This window comes from Centropristis striata, chromosome 8 (assembly GCF_030273125.1).
Source record: "Centropristis striata isolate RG_2023a ecotype Rhode Island chromosome 8, C.striata_1.0, whole genome shotgun sequence".
In the NCBI taxonomy this organism is placed as follows: domain Eukaryota; kingdom Metazoa; phylum Chordata; class Actinopteri; order Perciformes; family Serranidae; genus Centropristis; species Centropristis striata.
In genome coordinates, this window is record NC_081524.1 from 40,396,599 (window position 1) to 40,417,824 (window position 21,226).

General features: G+C 39.8%; 2 protein-coding genes across 4 annotated transcripts; both read left to right on the top strand.

Moving 5' to 3' along the window:
- Positions 1–1,163: 1,163 nt before the first annotated feature.
- sp8b (sp8 transcription factor b) lies at positions 1,164–5,795 on the top strand. Of its 2 annotated transcripts, none has more exons than XM_059339599.1 (2): positions 1,164–1,249; positions 3,866–5,795. In XM_059339599.1, exon 2 carries the CDS (start codon positions 3,899–3,901, stop codon positions 5,186–5,188), a length of 1,290 nt encoding a protein of 429 aa, XP_059195582.1. In that variant the 5' UTR covers positions 1,164–1,249; positions 3,866–3,898; the 3' UTR covers positions 5,189–5,795. The 2 variants fall into 2 exon arrangements, with proteins under 2 accessions (XP_059195582.1, XP_059195580.1); XM_059339597.1 differs by lacking the exon at positions 1,164–1,249 and adding an exon at positions 3,348–3,425.
- A 7,974-nt stretch (positions 5,796–13,769) lies between these two features.
- macc1 (MET transcriptional regulator MACC1) lies at positions 13,770–19,721 on the top strand. Of its 2 annotated transcripts, XM_059339445.1 has the most exons (5): positions 13,770–13,871; positions 15,432–15,554; positions 15,654–17,686; positions 17,892–18,080; positions 19,131–19,721. In XM_059339445.1, the coding sequence occupies exons 2-5, from the start codon at positions 15,440–15,442 to the stop codon at positions 19,332–19,334; spliced, it is 2,541 nt and encodes an 846-aa protein (XP_059195428.1). In that variant the 5' UTR covers positions 13,770–13,871; positions 15,432–15,439; the 3' UTR covers positions 19,335–19,721. The 2 variants fall into 2 exon arrangements, with proteins under 2 accessions (XP_059195428.1, XP_059195427.1); XM_059339444.1 differs by lacking the exon at positions 13,770–13,871 and having other exon boundaries at positions 15,422–15,554.
- Positions 19,722–21,226: the final 1,505 nt, after the last annotated feature.

A 21,226-nucleotide genomic window follows, 5' to 3' on the forward strand; every position in this document is an offset into this window, starting at 1 on the left:
ACAGAGAAAACAACAAGCATCAGACACACTGCTCTCTGACTCTCTGCTGCAGACAGTTACACGCTGTCTATGCGGACTGTGACAATGCTTTGCTGCAGCAACAAGGAAATGTTTCTGTTTATCTAATCTAATATAAAACTAAATTTAGGATCTGTTTTATTCCCTTTTTTAAAGGTCTTTCTCTTTTAGGATATGTATGTACCCTATATACTTATATTTTTTAAATAACTGTGCAGAAAAATGAGTGCATACTAACTATACACTGTGATAAACATTGGTTCTTCTTCTAATTGCTGGTGAAAGCTACAAGTGATTACCTTAGGTTTTCTTCCAGAAAAAAAATCTTTTTAAAAGGAAAGTCCTTCAGATTACCGAGCTGCTTTGTAAACCTCCACATTAAACTATATTTCTGCATCTCCAGGCTTGACTCCTTTTCTCTCGGTTCTCTAAGCGCAGTGATTCTGGAGCACGCAATATTGAACACACTTTGTTCGTGCTCAGCGGCCCAGAATAACTCGGTCATTATAGTGGCGAAAGGGACAGGTTTTGAGTTTGATTTCATGATGGTAATATAGCCCATGTGTGGAGGAGAAGAAAGCATTCAATGGGGACATCTGTTCAATGCGGCTTACAGTTACAGCCGTGCGATAAGAACAACCTGTGCACACCACATGAACCCTGTGGCCGCTCAACGCAACAGGCAATAAATAGTTTTTGGGAAAGGCGCTAAAATTAAACAATCATATTTTGAAGTGGATTAAATATCTCTTGCACCTCTGCAGCTCCAGCATCGACACGTTTCCTGTCGAGCAGTTATCACACTGACCTCTGACATCAGTCTTGCTGCTATGATCGCTTGGTAATTTGTCACCAGAGGCCAACATGTCCCCTGGAGCTGCAGCCCAATACCTGCTCTCCAAATGCGTAAAATCACTTTTGCGCATAATAATGTGAATCCCCTCTAGGAGGAAGAGGAAAGGGGGAAAACCAGTTGGAGCGCAGGTGTTTAATTGTTTTATGCTGAAATATAAAATTATAAGTAGAAATAATATTATACCTGTGAGGAGGTTGAGGTGCATGGAGAGGAAACAGGGCTCGGTGGATATTTTCCAAGTTATTCCTAATTGAATTGCCAGTGTAACATTTCTCTGGCATGGCGCACGGTCACCGGCTGCAGGAGATGCTGGTTTTACTCTGCTGAGAGCAAACGTCGAGGGTCAATCAATGCACTGCGGAGCGGAGCAGCACGGTATGTAGGTTTTATTCTCCTCATTACTTTGTCACATTTTATTCCTCTTTACACGCGGTTACATAATGTTCACAGCTCGCTGTGATTTTCGATAGTTTGTGTGATTGGTTAGTTTGAAATAAAATAATAAATGAGCAGAAAACAGATCGATACAGGTTCTTTCTTATCTCCAACGTCAATAAGACAAAGTGAATGTGTGTGTTTGTGTTTTTTATTATAAAATCTGTCCCTGCTTTCATGTTAATTTAAGGCTTATTCTCATTTTCCCTAAAATGAAAACGACATTTTACGCGTCACGAACAAGCACATTTAAAGAAAAACTTAGAATAATATTGAAGATCCATTTAAATAAATGTCAGAAAATTGTTAAAAAATTGTCTCTAAATGTTGGTTTATTTTGGCAACTAAATTAAATACGTGCTGCAAGAAAAATAAATAAGAGAACTGCTTGTAAGATGTTGCTTCTTTTCTTTAAACTGTGTAACAGTATAAATTATTTTTTTCCTGTTTTAAATTTAGCTCCTTCATTTTTTACACGTGAAGGTAAAGCGGTGTAAATTAATCCAAAAAGCTGTTGTCCAATCCTAGAAACACAAGAATTAATCAGATAGTCCATCTATCACGCTGTGTAATAAAGGAAGCGACATGGGTTAGGCAGATGATGTGATGAATAATCCCTGGTCGTTTTAATTAACTTTTCCCTGTCCTGTAATGACCAAGCTGGTCAACAGACCCGGTCAATAAGCATGTTAATATCAAACAAATAAAACTGCGGATGATTAAAAACCTCCTGCGTTATTAAATTTGAAATTCAAATGAAATTTATGCTCCCAGTGCGCACTGCATGCTAATAGAGAGTCCCAGGGTTCAACACGCGTTGAGCCTACAAGTTCTTATTATGTAACAGGAGCTTCCTGCGTAGATTTAACTAAATGTCAGTGGGCAAAGTGATGAACCTATTCAATAGAAGCAGCTTATCATTTTATTTTCACTCTGACACACAGTGCAATCACTTACTTTAATAAATAATCGCAGTTAACCTGCGGCTCCAACTCTCTATAGTGCCAATAAACCATCCTCGGCTGCTTTTTCACTTTTTCTCATTTTAAGCCTCAAAATGCTCCAAAGTCAACTCCATCGAGCCCTCATCATCCTCCCCCTCCTCTTCATCATATGTTGTTTTAGACTCATAATAAAAAGAATAATCCTGCAGCGGAATGCAGCAGCTACCAGCTTTAATCAAAACTGCTAAAGATAATTGAACGCAATTACAGTAATGTGAAAGTTTGAGCCGGTGTAATATAGGTCCACCAGCAGAACAAAGCAGCCTTTATATGTCCTGTAATAGTTTGTGTATATTAAGAAGTTAAACAATCCAGAGACAGAAAATGTAGAATATGAGGAAGATGGAGAAAAATAATGGTGAGGTTTTTATAAAATAAAACGCTTGGGCAACTTATTTTTAAGTCAAATATAGAATAAAACTGAAGTAAATACACTTTATACTCTGCAGGATAAAGAGAAGGTTGACCTACTTAAAAGTTTTAATAATGCTTATAAATAGGGGGGGGGGGGGTGTTTATTAAACTTTTCAGAAAATATCTATACAATAAGGAACACTGGAGCTATTTGAAAATGGAGAAGTGATTTAAATGTGATTGTATTAACAGTATTCCGGTGGCTGTTTAGTTTTTTAGGTAGCCTACTACTGTGATAATAGTTTTATTTATTATTTATCAGCAGCAGCTTACATGACGGAGCTCAGCTCATCACTCCGCTTTCTTTAAATTTATGGAACGTGATGTTCTGTAAAATTTCAATAAGTGGCCCCCTAATTCCTCCTTCCTAATTCACTCTCATTTAACTTTACCTTCCTTCCGCTGTCTTTTATTATGGAGGGGGCGGAGGGGGGAGGAGGGGGTGGGGAGCTGTCTGAGGCGCTCTATTGATGACCTCACGGTTAGTTTGTGGCGGTGCGGCGGGACGCGGCCGCTGATTGGTCGCCCGTGTCACAGCGGCACTTCAAAGCCGGAGAGGAGCCTACAATTGTGGAAGAATGGGCGGAACACATCATTGTATTGCACACCTCTAAAAAAACACTGCTCTGATTCATAAATATAAAAAGATCCTCTGAGGAGGGCAGTGTTTTTGTGTGATGGCAACTTCACTTCTAGGGGTGAGTCGAAAGACTTTTTACTGGTTTAATTAGTTCTTGTCATTGTCCGGCGGAGGGGGATTAAAGTTAGTGCGCCGCAGAGTAGCAGCGAGGCAGAGCGGAGGTCTGGTTCTCATGAGGCGGGTCGCTAGAGTCTAGAGAGCCGCTAGAAGTTTCAGCAGCAGGTTCCTCCAGCTCTCCTGTCTCTCTGTCTGTCTGTCTGTCTGGCATGCTTTTATAAACGCTGTGTGTCGCATTTCACTTTCTGTCTGTCCAGGTAGGATGTTAACATTTACTGTCATCATTTAAAAACTTTAAAAAAAAACCTGATAAGTTATCTGCTGAAAGTAGGAGAACAGTGACTAACTTACCTTTTAATTCTGAGTCATAAACTCCTGTGTAGTGGATGTGTGTGAGCTGTTAGACCGAGCAGTCCCTCACAGTGTCTCTTGTCCCCCCAGGAGGAGCCGAGACTAGGATCGACTCCTTTAGCCATGTTAGCTGCAACATGTAACAAGATAGGGAGTCCGAGCCCTTCACCCTCCGCTATTTCGGATAATTCCTCGTCGTTTGGGAAAGGCTTCCACCCGTGGAAAAGAGCCACCGCGAGCAGCTGCAGCCTCGGGTCCGGCCTGTCCGGTTTCGGGGTGTCCCGCAATGGATCCGGCATCACGGACTCTTTCGGGACCAACACCTCCAGCGGATCCAGCGCTTTTTCCCTCACGTCCGGTGCTTCGCCCGGTTCGCACTTTGGAAACGATTATTCTGTTTTCCAAGCGTCGGTGTCGAGCAGCTCCCAGGAGTCCAGCCACCAGCCGGTCTTCATCTCTAAGGTCCACACCGACAGTCTGCAGAGCATCTACCCCAGGATGACCGTGGCGCACACCTACGAGCCCTGGTTCAAGTCCTCTCACCCCGGGATCCCCACCGGAGAGGTCGGGACCACCGGAGCGCCTACGTGGTGGGACGGATGGATTGATGTTCAGAACCCTAACGGAGCAGCACTACAGACATCCTTACATTCCGGGGGGCTCCAGGCCTCCTTGCACTCTCCTCTGGGCGGATATAATTCTGATTACTCCAGTTTAAGTCACTCTGCTTTCAGCACGAGTCCCTCTCCTCACCTGTTGACAGCCGGCCAGCACCTGATGGACGGCTTCAAGCCGGTCTTATCCTCTTACCCGGACACAAGCCCCTCTCCATTAGCAGGGGCAGGGGGGACTATGCTCTCCGGGGGTCCACCTGCATCTTTAGCGGGGTCCCCGAGGTCTTCTGCCCGGCGGTACTCCGGCAGAGCCACCTGCGACTGTCCAAACTGCCAGGAGGCGGAGAGACTGGGACCGGCGGGCGCCAGCCTCCGGAGGAAGGGGCTCCACAGCTGTCACATCCCCGGCTGTGGGAAGGTTTACGGGAAAACGTCGCACCTCAAGGCGCATTTGAGGTGGCACACCGGCGAGAGGCCGTTTGTGTGCAACTGGCTGTTTTGCGGGAAGAGGTTCACGCGCTCCGACGAGCTGCAGCGACATTTACGCACACACACCGGCGAGAAAAGATTCGCCTGTCCGGTGTGCAACAAGAGATTTATGCGGAGCGATCACCTGAGTAAACACGTAAAGACTCACAGCGCCGGAGGATCCGCCGGGTCCGGCTCCGGGGGCAGCGGAGGGAAGAGGGGCAGCGACACCGACAGCGAGCACAGCGCGCCGGGGAGCCCTCCGTGCCATTCCCCCGACCTGTTGCACCCAGCGGAGTCCACCCAGGGAGTGGGCATGAACGGCCTCTAAAGCTGCTCTCTGTGAAGTGGAAACTGTCAAACCACAGCGTGTTGTGGTGGAATTGTCCCAGAGGACACGGCAGTGGACATACTGAGGTGTATGCGCAATGCTTCACTATGAGTGTTGTCATTTAATGAGAAAATAGGCCTATACGTTCCTTTGACTTTTTCCAAGTGTTTAAGACTACTAATGACATAATTTCATAGCTGTACCATCAGAAACTTCTCATTAATACATCTGCGGTGTGAAAGTGTAATCAAGTAATTGTGGGCACACTGGAACAGGCACAACTGAAACTTCTTTCTTTCTTCTTTTTTTTTTTTTTGCATCTGATCCCTTCCTCGATGTTTTATTTCCCAGGAAAGGTGAATCAAAAGATATTAACACTGCTGTGAAAAATCTCGGCCTGTAAAGTTGTGCTACTGCTGTCATACATATTGTTGAAAACCAAACTCTGGCACTTTATTATCGAGCAGCAGAAATTGTTCATGTTGTCCCTGTGGATGGACAAATACCTGTAGAGTGTGGTGAGATAGTCTGATAATGAGGAGCAGCTGGAGGTTTATATCACATATTGCTTTTCACTCCACAGCCTACAGTCCGTGTGCAGTTTGTAAAGGCCAGTCCAGGTTACTGACTGCAAAACAAAATGTGTTGTACATAATGAGAACTGTAGGTTAGAAGAATTACAGCCCAATGTAAAGGTGAGTAATGTATTTGTCCAGGAGACGATTTTGTATAGGTATTTCTAGTTGTATATGGACTCTAGTAAATATTTGAAAATATACGGACATGTACTTGGATTTTTCTTTGACATGATATGAAATGTATTGTGGGGAGTTCTATTTAACCACCAGTTTTCTTGTATTTAGGGGTCTATCATTAGGCGCACTTTGAATTTATTTGTAAGGTTTGGAAATCATTTACTGTTTACCCACTCATTTAATTTAAGTAAGCATGTTGTAAAGTGGTTTTAATTTTACAATATTTTTTTTCTCTCCCTCCGAGAATGGCTTTTTATGTAAGCCACTCAATAAAGTCAGTATGAATTCAGAAGCGGTTCATCGACTCAGTTTGTTTGATTGTTGAGTCGAGAAAATGTATTTTTGAACGAGTCGAAAGTATTAGACTGCCTAGAAATGTATTATTTAACATTATAATATTATGTTGTTCCTAAAAAAAAAGAATTGATGAAATAACACAGGTGTTGCGTTTACTGACCTCCGTACAACTGGTGGTTTATAACCGTTTATAACCGTTCTCCGGTCAGGATGTGAAAGGGCCTGCAGCAGATCGAGGCCTCGCCCGGAAATTGTTTCACATTTCAATAGTAAAATTAAATGATTAAGTAGGGCATCTGCTAAAAAAGAAAAAAATATATAGAAAGGAAAGAAAAATCTTTTGTAGGAATTTAAAATCACACACAATTCCGGTTTAATGCGAGTTTTTCTGTTAAAAAAAGAAAGAAAGAAATATAAACTTCTGAGGCCAGCACAGGTCACACACGTCTAATTATGTGGACCCGTCACTTTATTAGTATTTAATAATTTTAAAATAAAAAGCACGTAATTCAATGTATTCCAAAGGACTGTTATTTCTTCGTCCGTTTTTATTTGCATGTTTTTATTTCCCTCCAATTCCAAAAACATTAACTAAAAGGCTTTTTTCTCTCCTTAAAATTAAACTTTCTTGGTCAGCGGACATTTTTTCCAAAACGCAATTTGTTGATTGTAAATTGCGTTAAATACGGAGTGGCTTTGGTGTTTAGAGATAAGTGTTTACATTATAGACTGAAGTCTGTAATTATATTTAATTAACAGCTACAATTTAAGGAAATATAATTCTGCAGCGAGGAGTCCTGTTTGTTCATTTTAAGGCTTCATTTGGACTGATTATGAGTTAGACTGAATAACTTGGCTCCAACTTCTATTTAAAATTATATTTGCACTTTCAAGAATTACAACACATTTTAATTGTTTAGTAACAATTTATATTTTTGTTGTTTGATTTAAAACAATATTTTGTAATAATATACATTTGGATTTAAATATCTGTCTGAGGTCAAACGTTAGTTTTATTTCCTATTTAATCAAGCAGCTTGTGTTTTATATTTTCACTCAGTTACGGCTGATAATGGCGACAAAACCAGTTTTTAATATTTACTTTATTTTTTTAAATTTCTTGTTTCTGGGGTTTTTTCACGCATCAAATGTACGAACCTAAAATCAGAAGAAAGTGTTTAAACTGGCAGCCAGATCCTCTTCTAACCGAGTTACAGAAATATCAGCCCTTTCATTATTCTGTTTTTATAAGTATTGTGTTTTAGTTTGTTGAGGGGTAAAAACTCAAACAGGATCTTTTAAACTTCACTTAGTGTTTCTCTGCATAGCTCTGTAGCGCCATCTAGCGCCTCTATTACAACCAGCAGCGGGTTAAAGTCCAGCCTTGATCCACTCAGACCTGATTTATGGTTAGTGTGTTATTTCAGCTATAGCTGATAAGACTTATTCTAAATTATTTATTTCACTGTTGCTGCAACAAACCATTTATACACTTTTAAATGTTTGCTCAGACATTAAAAGTTGAATCAGTTATTCCAAGAAATCCAACTCAACATTTACAACTAACTACACTGTAAAACCAACTTGTTGTTTCAACTAAAATATTTGATTGTCCATGCTGCGAAAGAATTTTATGTCAAGACAACGAAGACAATGGAGTTAACTCAAATTAATCTTGCTATTTGACTCAGTGGTTTAAGTTAAAATGACTTTTTGCACAAACCTTTGTTGTATTGAAAAGGAAAAATGAGTTATAATAACAAACAAGCAGCATTGGGTTTTACAGTGTACGTCTTCTTATCCACATTATGAGACATGCACATTGATGAAGACAGGATCAGGTTTACAATCATAAGACACACCTGACGTAGTGGATCACAGGTGCAGGTCTGAAGGCAGCGTTGAAGCACAATCTGGTGATAAAAGCACATTGGAAGAATGTGAACTCTGCTGCCTCGGATGATGCCTTCAAATGATTTAAAATAACCAAATTAGAAGCTAAAGTACTCACAGATCTCACTGTTGGCTGCCTCATTCTCCTGCAGGACATGAGGTCATCATGCATGGAAACACTCCAAATGTTTTGTTGAGATGACTGAAAAAGAGACGATCAGAATGATTGTTAACATTTAGATGCTACACACTAAAATGTTCTCATGCAAACACATGCAAACACATGCAGACGTAGTTGGAGGGATGAAGCTGCAGCTGGTTCCAGCTTTGTCTCCTCATCCTGCCTCCTCTCTTCTGTTCATACTTTCCTGTGATGATGCAGTCATGCAGGAAACGCTGCAGGGACAATAGGAAAAGTGAAACAAAGTTAAAGGGAAGAAAGTGAACTAACGGGTCAGATGCTTTGACTGAACAACTTCCGTCTGTGCTGGTCACTGAGCCGCCGAGCAGCAAAACACCCAGAACGACTTGTTTTAATAAGTGAATATAATCATATATAGTTCAGCCAGAAACTGTTGGTGACATTTGTACATACAGGCATAATTTAGTTTTTCTTGCAACCCTGGTTGCAGTAAAATATAGTTCAAGTGTTTGAGTTTTGGTAAAGTCAGAGACTAGAGAAGAAGATTATTAAAAACTCAAGGCAGAAAATATATTTACACAAAAAGGGTCATGAGGGAAATATGATGAAGTAGTTATGTGGTCAAGTTTTATTATTTAAATATGTTTTGTTTTTTTGTTTATTTCATGATGTATTATTCCAGATTTAGTCTTGAGAAAAATGTTTTGAAATTCCAGTTAAGAGTGCATTTCTCAATAATAAGTGAGTAGTTTCAAAAATGAGAAATGTATTTGATAAACAGACAATAACCTGGCCTGGGGGATATCAGATTAATCCAACAGTGTCTAACTTGACTTTGCCTCAAACTGATATTAAAATGTGACTCAAACTGGACTTGAACATTTCAGGAGAAAAACAGCCTGACGTTTTTTTTAACACCTGACTCAAATAGAGTCAGACGTAATAATTAAAATAAGAGTCAGTAAGAACCTGGACTCTGGGAAACTAAAAGGACTGTTTTTATTCCCTGTGTCTGTATTTCATCAGCGGACAGTGGCAGTGTTATTAAGGCCTTTAAAATGAGTGATGATTACAACCTATTTAATTATTATTATTATTATTATTATTATTATTTTAATCACTGCTTCAACTTTGATGTTAGTAGAGTACTCCTTACTTGTTGGAGTGGTGAAAATCTAAAACATCTTAGGAGAAAAACAACCTCAAGTATTTTTAACACCTGACTCAAATACAGTCAAAAGTAATAATTTATTTATTTTTTATTTATTTATTTTGTTCCTTTCATGAAAGTGGACAACAAAATGTGTCCAGAGACACACTCTACACCTTCATGGTTAGAAAGGAGCAGCAAGAAGAAAACATTTCTTATGTTTATCTGCCCCCTACTTGAACAATAAAAGTAAAAAAAGATGGATTTTCAGTAACCTACACCAACAAAACTTTGATTATAACAAAACACTTAAAACAACAAAAACAAACAAGACAAAAACAAACAAAAACCCATACAAGCACATGTTATCATCTCAAAAACAAAAGACCAAAAAAACAACTGATCACAAACAATCAGTTTAAGATTCTAGTACATATTGACAATTTTTTTCTAAATAATTAAAATAAGTCATGTGGGCCTCAGGGTGCAGCTCTGTGTGTTGTCATGTTATTAACACCGTCAGACTCACCTGGTCCTCAGAGGACCAGGTCCTGCTGCTGCTGCTGCTCGGCTGAATGGATTTGGCCTCAGAGAGGAAGAGCACATGTCCTGATGATGAGGAGGAGGAGCACTGCCAACTGTGATGAAGGCCACAATAACACGCAGCGCTGGCAGCCGAGCCAGCTTCAGAAAGCACAAAAGAGAAATAATCCTTCAGTGGATGATAGATATTTGGATGTATATGTGATATATCTGCTTAATAATATTTAAACCTGGAACAGCAGCTGCTGAGAGAAGAGTTTTCTCTCTCTACAGTGAATCGGTGCTGTGGTTAAACTCTCACCCATCATGCATCTGCACACAATTTTGTGGTTAAAACCACCAAAGTCATTGTCATCCAACCAGCCGATCTCCTGGGAAAGGCAATTTGACGAGGCAGAGAGGTTAGTCAAAATAATTAACAGTAATTGCTGCGACACTGACAGCGTGCCCTTATACAATGCTTTCAGCAATTTAGATTAATTTATGTCACAGGTGGTGTTTCACCTGTCTGTTGGCTGAGTGGAATAGCTGCACACTGATGCTCTGCTGCTGCTTTTACACAGTCCAGTTACATGACTTCATCACATCAGAGTCAATAAAATAAAGACGGTTCACCACAGCATCATGGTGAGACAGTTATTCTAGATGAGAATAAAAGGTTGGAGGGAACAACATAAATAAAAGAGAGACAAAAAATGTGTATTTTGTCCTAAAGCCTACTAAACTCACAGAAATAAGCATGTGTTTTTAAAAAAAATCATTAAATACAGACATATTTCTCTATGAAACCCATCACGATTATAATCTAAAGATTATTGGCTGCTCCAATCAGGAGGAAGGTTTCCAGGGCAGGTAAGGCCTGAGTCAGCACCTGAGTAACAATGATACATGCTTCTTCTATTCATTGAGTTTCCATAGATTTTTTTACCTTTTTTTTTTGTAAATTTGATTGCAAATTAGCCTTCACAACCTGGTTTACTGAACCTCTATCACTATGACCCTGATGGAGATTGTGATAAATACTGAGAGATATGCAACAATTATATAACTGGTAACTGATTAATCAACTGGATTTTAACACATCTGAGGGCTTTTTTCGATGGCTCCAACTTTTCAAACATGAAGACTTGCTGTTTATCCTTTTCTGATATTACAGTTAATTGAATATCGTTGAATTTTGAACTGTTTGGACAAAAAAAAAGACAAAAAACATAACTTAGACTCTGGGAAACTAAAAAGGACTGTTTTTATTCGTTGTGTCTGTATTTCATCAGCGGACAGTGGCAGTGTTATTAAGGCCTTTTAAAATTAGTATTTTTACTATTATTATTATTATTGTTTTAATCACTGCTTCAACTTTGATGTTAGTAGAGTAAGTATCTTACTTGTTGGAGTGGTGAAAATCTGGCAGAAAATACATGCACTCTTTGATTTTAGAATAAAGAAACAGTGAAGTCAGACCAAACCAGCGGTAGAGAAATGGCTCCACCAAGTGGCTCAAACATGCAAGTTTCACCATTTCTAACATTCTGGCTGGCTGTTGATCCTGAAATTTAAATGACAGAGAAAGTTCAACAGGTGCAAATAACAAAGTATCGCCATAATGTATTTCAAATTTGAGAAAGAAGCGAAGAGTCCTTTTCCTGAACAAACACAAAGTGAAATCTAATTTGCTGCTGAAAAAAAGTTAATGTGATGTGCACCGACACACATATGCACTAAATACACACAAAATAACTTCATCAAGGTGTAAATACTACGTTAGCAGAAGGGAAGTGGCACAATAATTACACTGTTGTTGTATCCTAATTATATTATAATCAGTTTCTTAATTGTTTCAACAATTTCGGTTAGATCTATTAACAGTATCAACAGGAAACACAAAGCCATTATTTAAAGCTGAAATAAATGAGACAATGGCTTCTTGTTAATGTATCAAAACTAATAATGTTCATACTCTGACCAAGGATTTATGGAGCTACTTCTATAAAATACTGTAAACACAATAGCAGGCTTTATATAGATAGGCACTTATACATACTCCTTCTTTAGACACTTTATATTTTATTGTATTTTTATATTTTATTGCTTGAAGTATGCCTAGGTTGTTCTTTTTATTTAATTGTGTTGTTATTGTCTCTGTGTGTAATGCTGCTGCTACACTGTCATTTCCCAGCTTGTGATAAATAAAGTCTATCTATCTATCTATCTATCTATCTATCTACTACTTATTAGTGGGATCAGTTTGTTGTTGGTTTTGGCCTTTCAGGAGGATTTGTTGGGAATAAAAACACATAAAAGAGGAAATAAAGCGTGCCAACAGCCTTATTATATCCCAATCATTCTCTAAACAGCCACAAGGGAGCAGAATGTGCTCACACATCAGACTCTGGATACTAGATTATCTGACTCAGTGCTGATAATGAAATTATTGCAACTATGTTCTTGTGGAATGTGGGAAACATGCAGATTTTGTGTCTTTTGTTTCATATTGAAGCAGTAAACACCAACATCATCTGGATCAGACTAAAGCAGCAGCACATTTAGCTACATAATGAATTAATTAATCAATCATATATTCTAACAACAGAAACAGTTTCTTCTGTATGAGGGGAGTGTTAATAAGTCATGCTAAAGTCCAGACTGCTGCAGCCACTGATCACATTTGCTGCATGAAAAATCATAATCTACTCAAGAGTGCTTAGTTGCATTCCTTGAGAAATAGCTGCCTGATGCCAAAGACCACAACCGCTCTGATACAGCACCAAACCTCAGCATGATATTCATCAGCAGAGATAACAGTTGCAATACTTCTCCCAAAAGGGGATTTCAAGTTATTACTTTTTGGCGTGCAACTGCAAAGCGGTAAGCAGCTGAAATAGTATGTATTATTATAGAGATTAAATATGATATAACACTCTGTAATTATTGATGTATTCAGGCATTCATCACAGTAAATGTGTAGAAGCTGTTCAGTGAGATAACATGATGATGAGATTAAACTCTCAGCTGCTTCTGCCTCTGATCTAGTCACTCAAACAGCAATGATGACACACGGAGAAATCAATAAAACACAACTAGCTCTGTTAGTGAAATAAGTAGGGAGACAGTTACAAAACCCTACTTTAGGTCATTCTGGGTTTATTAATATGATGCAACAAGCTAAACACCTGTTTTACTCATAATATATTCTCCCACAAATGTCAATATAAAACTAATATTTTTTCTCTAAGCTAAATGCTAACTGGCTGCTTTAACCTTGTGTATTGTTTAATTGAGTTGAGTTTATTATTAAGATCCCCATTAGCTGCAGCAAAGCCACAGATATTCTTCCTGCGGTCCCCCAGCATCAATATACAAAACATAACCATAAAAATAAAAACAAATAAGTAAGCGATAGGCTTCATCTAACAAAACAAAAACACTTCTTAACTGTGCTTCTTTCATTCTTGGTTATATTAATTATTCACATACTAATCCATATTACACACATTTCTACATATATTGTGTGTCTCCTCCCTGTGTGTGTGTGTGTGTGTGTGTGTGTGTGTGTGTGTGTGTTAGCATATGTTAGCAGCATTGTTAGCTTCTTATCAGTGAACTCACTCCTGTCGAAACTTCAGGTATCGCTCAGTTTCAGGTGTTGTCAGCCTCGTGCGTAAACAGAGAGGTGCATGCTGGGTAATGTAGTGCCCAAAGGGCGACAGGCCCCTCCTCCCCTGAGCTCCCTGTGTCAGAGTAAACTCCCAGTCCCAACATGCTCGGTGCTGGGAGCAGACAGAGAGAGGAGGTGTAACAGGAGGAGGTGACCCAGCTCCTCCTCTACAGACAGTCAGTGATAGTGGATTGGCCTCTTTTCCTGCCAGAACTCCGGATCTAAACTACAAACATCTCATACCGACGGTGAGATCAAACTTTGTTTTCTTTTCGCGTGTTTAATGGTTTTTCTAGTCGCGTTTTCCAGAAGAGGAAGTGGCCTAGATATGATATCTTTATTAATATGTAACTACAGAGTAGAACACACCTGTTCAGACGCTACCTGGTTCATGTCAGTCTGTTGGTTAGTGGAGCTTTCTGTCTGAATCTGTGCTGCTGACTGGTTCCTCTCTGGATTAATAATCAATGGTTTGTTGTTTGTTGAAGGACATTTTCATCTGATTAAATCTTAGGAAGAAAAAGAAACCATGCACTACATTACAGTGAGATTAGTTATTATTGAGTATGTTTACTGTACTACAGAAATCACAGTACTGCGCATATTAAATAATGCACTATATGATTATTGTTACTGTCAGTATTAGTGTCAGGCCCTTTGATCAGAGCAAGAAGCGCAGAGAGCCGACTACTGTGTCATAGCTTGACAAGACCAACCTGTTCTTGTGCACTGGTGTAAGAAACCACATTATTAATGACTGACTCACTGTGACAAGTCGTGAATGGGTAGTGTCCTTTTACGCAAACAAGTGACAGAGTGAAGAGTTCAGGCTTTATTCCATGTTTGGAACAGTTTTGCTGTAACAGACAGCAGAGAGCCCGAGGCTCTCCTGCTGAAGGAAACATGGTTATAACAGAACAATAACTTACTCTCAGGTCTTTTATTGTGGAGGTGTGGGCTGTTGTCATGTGTCACAGCATTTGAATTATATGTCTGCTTATGTTCCGGGCAGCAAATAACAATTACTTTTATTTATTTATCCGTCTACTATTTCCTTGAATAATCTTCTGTAAAACAGAAAGTGATGAAAATGAACATCACAATCATAAACACTAACTTGTTTTGTCCAAACAACAGTTTGAAAGATTTTTAGTGTACTACAAGGCTAAGAAAACCGGCGAATATTTACATTCAGATATTTAATATTCATTTAATAGAATTCCTAAAGGGTGCTGGAAATCCCTGAAAACACTTAATTTGGTGTTTTAAAGGTTTGAAGTGTTTGGATTTGAATATATGCTTGTAACTGTTTAGGTTATATATGATGTCAACTCTACTTTTAAACAGGTTACACATTATGAGACTTGAAACTTTGTTGTGTTTTAATTCATCACCTTTCTGTAGAAGGCCATCACAAAACATTGTTTATAGTACAACAACATCTAATATCATGTGATGACAGGAAATAGTCAGTATAATTTATATACTGTATGTTAAACATATAATCTGCTGTAAGAATGTTTGAAAAGTACTTGAATTTTACTTTGGAACATATGACATTAATTTGAGAGGCTGCAGCCAGTAAAAATCAGCAAATTAATATTGTTGCTGATTAATTCACTGTTTACCAACTAATCGATTAATTGACCATTTCAGTGGGAATAAGGGATCAAATGTATCCAGTATGCTGTGTATTCATTTTGTTCTAGTTCAGTACTCCTGCTTGCATTGGTTTAAGGTATAATTATTTTGTAGTAAAAGTAATAGGTAATTTTAGAAATGAAACAAAGCAGTTTTTATGTTTCCAGATGAGAATATGGCAGCTGGAAGAGCAAAGTCCTTCCGTCGTGTTGGGAGTCTCATGCGGAGTAAATCTGAGGGGACGCTGATCGATCTGGATGACAAAGTCTCAACCGGCGACAACCTGAACGGTAAAGTTCACTCTGAAGCAGAAGCATTCTGTGTTTTCATCTCACAAAACCTTTTTGATGACCAAAGTCTTAATATTTCTTATATTCTTATATTTACAGGTGTGACTGGGAACTCAGAGTGGCCACTGTTACAGCCAGAAGTCGCATCTCAGACGAAAAATCCCTTCTGGAACAAACTGTCTGGGTCAAACCCGTTCTTAGACGACATCGTACGCAGCAGAGAAGACAAACTCATTAACAACACATCGAATGTAAAACAACTAAATAATGAAAAACATTTGGACACAAATAACGATGACGCCATCAGCACATCTTCAGATGAAGGCAACGTGGGGAAGTTTTTGGAAAACAAACACAAATCTAGCAACAAATCTGGGAGATGGAGAAGTGCTTCAGACATCCTGGACGATCTGGAGAGGAAAGTTCCAAAACGGGAGAACAGCTTCCGGCCTCCTGGGCCGGTGCTGAACCCAGACTTTGAGTGGCTAAAGAACGACAGAGAGGCCTACAAGATGGCCTGGCTGAGCCACCGGCAGCTCACCCGCTCATGTCTGGACTTAAACCTGATGAGCCAGAGTCCAGGATGGGCTCAGACCCAGGCCACCGACTTCCAGGTCATCTGTAAGATCGGCCACTCTGGAGGCTCCGTCCAGCTGCCAGACTCACAGATCAGCATCCACATCCCAGAGGGCCACGTTCCTCCTGGAGAAGTCCAGGAAGTGACACTGAAAGCAATGCTGGACCCTCCTCCTGGACTCAATAACAACTATGTGACAACCATGAGTCCACTCCTAGAGGTGGTCCTCAGCAACATCAACATGAAGGAGAGCATCTCTCTGGAGATGAAGCTGGCTGGAGAGGTGAAGAGCGACGCGCTGAGTCAGGTGATGACGGCTGTGGTCGGCCTGGTGTCCAACAAAAGAGAGGGACCTTATCTGAAAGTGGACAACTGTTACATTTACAAGAACATCATGCAGATGAAGCTGCAGGACCTGAAGACACATTTTTATGTGATTGCAGTTGCAGAAGCTTCTGCCATCCAGTCTCCTGCTACGTCTGTGTGGGATTACCTCGATCGCCAGATCACAGTAGCAGTTTATGGTCCCAGGTACATCCACCCGTCATTCAAAGCCGTGATAGTGGTTTGCTGTCATGAGGACGTTCCTCCAAGGCTTCCCTTTTCAGATGTCTGCAGAGGAAACAAAAACGTGCCACCACTTGTGCTGCAGCTTTGGGGGAAACACGGACTGAAACCAGACAAGCTGAACAACCTGCATGTCGGGGTTAAACTCTCAGACTCCGTGTTTAAAATCAAACCTGGGGATGAACTGAAAGAAGTGAGGCAGAGTCAGCTCAAAATAGGGACAGTTTTACATCTGCCTGTTGCATTATCTTGTGCTAATAATACAGAAATGACTCCTTTTAAGTTAGATCTGCAGGTGAAGGAATCAAACGATGCAACTGTTGCACGTTTCCAAGTGTCTTCCCCTCCCGCAGCACCCATCAGGTCAGAGAAGAGAGTGCCGAGGCAGATAGAAAAGCGGATTGAAATGACCAGAAGCGTACCTATTCCTGAGGAAAGTGTTCCAGATTTCCCCAAATTTACAGACCGCCCCGTGAGCCTGCAGTGGTATGGTGTCGCCCTGAAGTCAGTCCTCCGTCAGCCCCGTGTAGACTACCTCCTGGAGTATTTCAAGGGGGACACGGTGGCTCTGTTGTCCCGGGACACCGTCAGGTCAGTGGGGAACTCAAAAGAGAAGGATTGGTATATCGCATTCCTCCGAGGCAGGACCGGTTTGGTTCACTGCAAGAACGTGAAGCTGATCACCAGAGACCAGGTGATAGACTTCACCGGCATCCACATCACCTCAGAGGTCCTCCTGGACAACATCACGCTGCCCTTCAAGAAGCTCACCTACATGTACTCCGCCATCCAGACGCTGGTCACTGAACACATCAGCAGCTGGAGAGGCTTTGCTGATGCGTTAGGCTACGGCAGCCTGTCGCTGGACGCCATCACACGGAGGCACGCCGACTCTGAGGCGGATAAAGTGGCCTGTGTGCTGGAGAAGCTGAAGGAAGACTGCCACGCCGAGAAGAGCGGGAACAAGTTTTTGCATGAGCTCCTGGTGGTAAGTGGAGAAAAACTAATATACAAGCAAAGCAATAGTATGTTGTTGTCTTTTTTTTAATGAAGAATAATAGTTTTTGCTGAGAAATGACGCAAATTCCCAAAATACTGGACAACTCACCCCTCATGAATTATTGATTTCACGCTCTGATGTCCTGTGTTTTCCATGCTTTTGTAACAGATTGTCTCCGTGTTTATCACCACAGGGTCTGCTGAAGATGGACTCTGTCAGTCTCGTGGCGCTGCTGATTCAGAATACAGTCATTTTGTCCACCGCGGTGGAGCTGGGAGCTCGATGGCGGGAGCTGGCTGACAAGATGGGGAAACTCTCCAGCAGTCAGATCGCTGGTTATGAGGCGCCGCACCGAGGGAAGAGCGGGGAAGTCGGTGCCCAGGTCAGTTTAACCCTCCCAGCATCTTTGGGGCCAGTTTGACTGCATTCAGTGTTTATAAGGTGAAACTTATCATCGGTTCGTTTTGTAACAAACAGTAGTCGAAGTCAAAACGCCAAAGAACGAGAACGGACCGCCGGTGACGAGCGAGCTAGACACTGAACGAAGAGAGGGAGTGACATTAGAACAAAGCCGTGAATTTGAGGAATAAAATGTTTTTTTCTGATTGTTTTACAGAAGTTAAACCTCTTAAAGGGGCCTCATTGGCAGATTTTGTGTGACTACAGCTGAAGATGGTTGTCAAATACCGCCACTTTTATCATTCAGAAACTAAAAGGTGACTTTAAAAACTCCTTGTTATCAGACGGCCTGGGCATGAGAACACCCAGTGAGCTGTTATTGGCTAGGGGTTATACATCTATAGCCCCTTTCATAGTGCCGTTTCAAAACGGGACATTTACAGCTCTGTAATATCTCACCTGCACTATGAATGCGCCAAAATTAAAGGGCAGAATATCACTTTGCCTTCGTGGGATCACTATGAACGCCAGCATAGATCTTTCCAGCAATATAGCGGGACATTTGCAGGAGCTGACGCGAGAACGAGCAAAATAACTTAAAAAAGAGAAAACTCAGTCAGAGGCCAGTGATGAAAGTGGTGATTGAGGGGATTACTGTTGTATGAGTATACAGTTGTTGTTTTAGGAAGTGTCCCTTAATAAGTGCTTGACATCATTTTTGGCTTCATTTCTAAATTATATACAATTAAATTGTGGTAACTGGGTAAACATTGTTCTAAAGTGACTTCAGGGCTGTTTTAGCTGTACAAAACAGAAACATACGAACATTATACACACATGTTCTTAGGTTGTTTTGGCTGATTTTGAGGTCATATGCAATTTTATAATGTAACCTTAACCTGCTGTACGATATGAAATGTATTGGACACACACTGATAGCGTAGATAAAACGGATCTCATGGCATTGCTGTAGTGAATATGATCTATTTTTTTATTTTATGAATAAATTCCTGTATTTCCTGTTGTGTTCCAGTCGATGTGGAAGCCAGCCTATGACTTCCTGTACTCCTGGAGTCTGCGCTACGGAGACAGCTACCGGGACATGATCCAGGACCTCCACCTGGTCCTGGACAAGATGAAGAACCCTGCAACCAGACAGTGGAGGCAGCTGACCGGCGCCCTCATCACCGTCAACTGTCTCGACATCTTTAGAGCCTCCGCCTACCCAAAGTCCTAAACTCTAGTGATGTCAGCAACATCCACGCACTTCGGGAAAAAAACATTTTTCCATTTTTTTTGTTACACTCAAAGATTTTTTATGTTACTTTGCTCTTTTTTTGTTGTATAGTTTCTCATTTTTACACAGTCAGGTACTTGCACTAAACGTTTGGATCTCTTTGGTAAATGTTAAATATGTTTCACAGTTCACAACCTGTGAAGGAATATATCACTTGATCCTGCAAAAAGAAGAAAATGAAGGGTAGTTTTTTATATATTATATATGTGATGAAGCCTTAATGTGAGATTTCATATTAGTAGCTCATTTTCAGTGAAATAAGGTCAGTAGATCCACCTGTCAATCATCTCACCTGGTGTATCAACATTTGTTTGAATCTATCTTCCTTTGCCTAGAATATATATATATATATATATATATATATATATATATATATATATATATATATATAAACCCACACATTCACAGTTTATGCAAATACGCATTAGCAAAAATATGGATAAAAACAGATATCATCATGAATCTTCCCCAGTTAGTAACTTACAGAAAATCAATTACTCATGTATGAAATTGTATGTTTAAATATGCAAATGAGGCATTCTCTAATGCTAACTTATGGTGAATAGAGAGAAATCTACAGATGTAAATAGACTATAATTAGAATATATTGTAGTAAAACAACCAAAAGGCTTTAAAAAAGCCAATTTATTGAAGCAAAATCTCAAAATTGGCCATGAAATGAAAAAATCATAGGTTTGTGCCTGGCTTAAATTATTTTTTTAATGTATATAATCTATTTTCTTCTACAAAATTGCTTAAATCACTGATTGTATTCAGTTATTTTTTTCTACAAGGATTCAGTTTTTAGGATCCATATCACCTTTATGGATCCTATGAACTTTTGTGTCAAGTTTTCTCTAATATGTTAGTCGTTAATAATAATGTGAACACTGTTGCCAACTAATAATGTCACAGTACTTTCATCCTAACTGGAGTCTGTGCTGAAAATGAGATTGTTCTACCAAAGTGAAAGTTTCCTGATGCCAGTAAACGCAGCACAGAGATGCTACCACACAAGTGTCATGAGCTTGTTTTGCCTAAATATTTGTGTATTTGCTATTTTTTTAATACTGTATTGTGAAGTTTTAAATATGTACACAGCAGATCATTTCATCAGGAACATGATGTTAGCATTGTCTTTTTTATGATCATGTTTTATTGCCACATGGAGCCTCATTGTTTAGAGTTTTGCCATATACAGAACACCTTCACATGTTAGACAACCATTTATCTTATATACTGAAATGGAGATGTGTTGCATCAGATATGAATAAATATTAACTGCAGTAAACTAATCTGTTTATCAAGTCAAGTCAGATTTATTTATATAGCGCATTTACAGACGGCTGAGCCACCAAAGTGCTTCACATAAAAGTGCAAGAAAGTGCAATAAAATACAGAATTGACAAAGTTGACAAAGGTAACAAAGAAAACAAAAAACAAAACAAAATTTAATTTAAAATAAATGAAAAGAAGATGGGATAGTTTTAAAGGCACTGTGGGATTACTAGGGTACACTATTTCCTAGCACTTTCCAGAGAGATTAAATAACCAATATCCAATTTGACAAAAAAAAAAGCTGTTAAAGATGTTATTTAAACCATATTTTGATACTACAACACTATGAAATATGACATTTTTTCAGTTTGGTTGTGTTTAATCACACGATCCAAACGAATGTCTTTTCCCTGAAGTGTTTTCCACTGATTTTCTCTGACTGTTTGCTTTTCCCAACACTGTTTGTTTAAGCTAGTTTCAGCTCAGAGTAATGTGGTTCTCTATCAAACAGAGAGCAGCGACTTTACTTTGGCTCACTGAATGCACCTCGGGGA

Excerpts from the sequence above, each read along its gene's own strand:
- sp8b (XM_059339597.1), top strand. The coding sequence starts at position 3,405 with ATGGCAACTTCACTTCTAGGG. Across the intron at positions 3,426-3,865 it reads TGGCAACTTCACTTCTAGGG|GAGGAGCCGAGACTAGGATC; the intron begins GTGAGTCGAAAG and ends TTGTCCCCCCAG.
- macc1 (XM_059339444.1), top strand. The coding sequence starts at position 15,422 with ATGTTTCCAGATGAGAATATGGCAGCTGGAAGAGCAAAGTCCTTCCGT. Across the intron at positions 15,555-15,653 it reads AACCGGCGACAACCTGAACG|GTGTGACTGGGAACTCAGAG; the intron begins GTAAAGTTCACT and ends TTATATTTACAG. Across the intron at positions 18,081-19,130 it reads GCGGGGAAGTCGGTGCCCAG|TCGATGTGGAAGCCAGCCTA; the intron begins GTCAGTTTAACC and ends GTTGTGTTCCAG.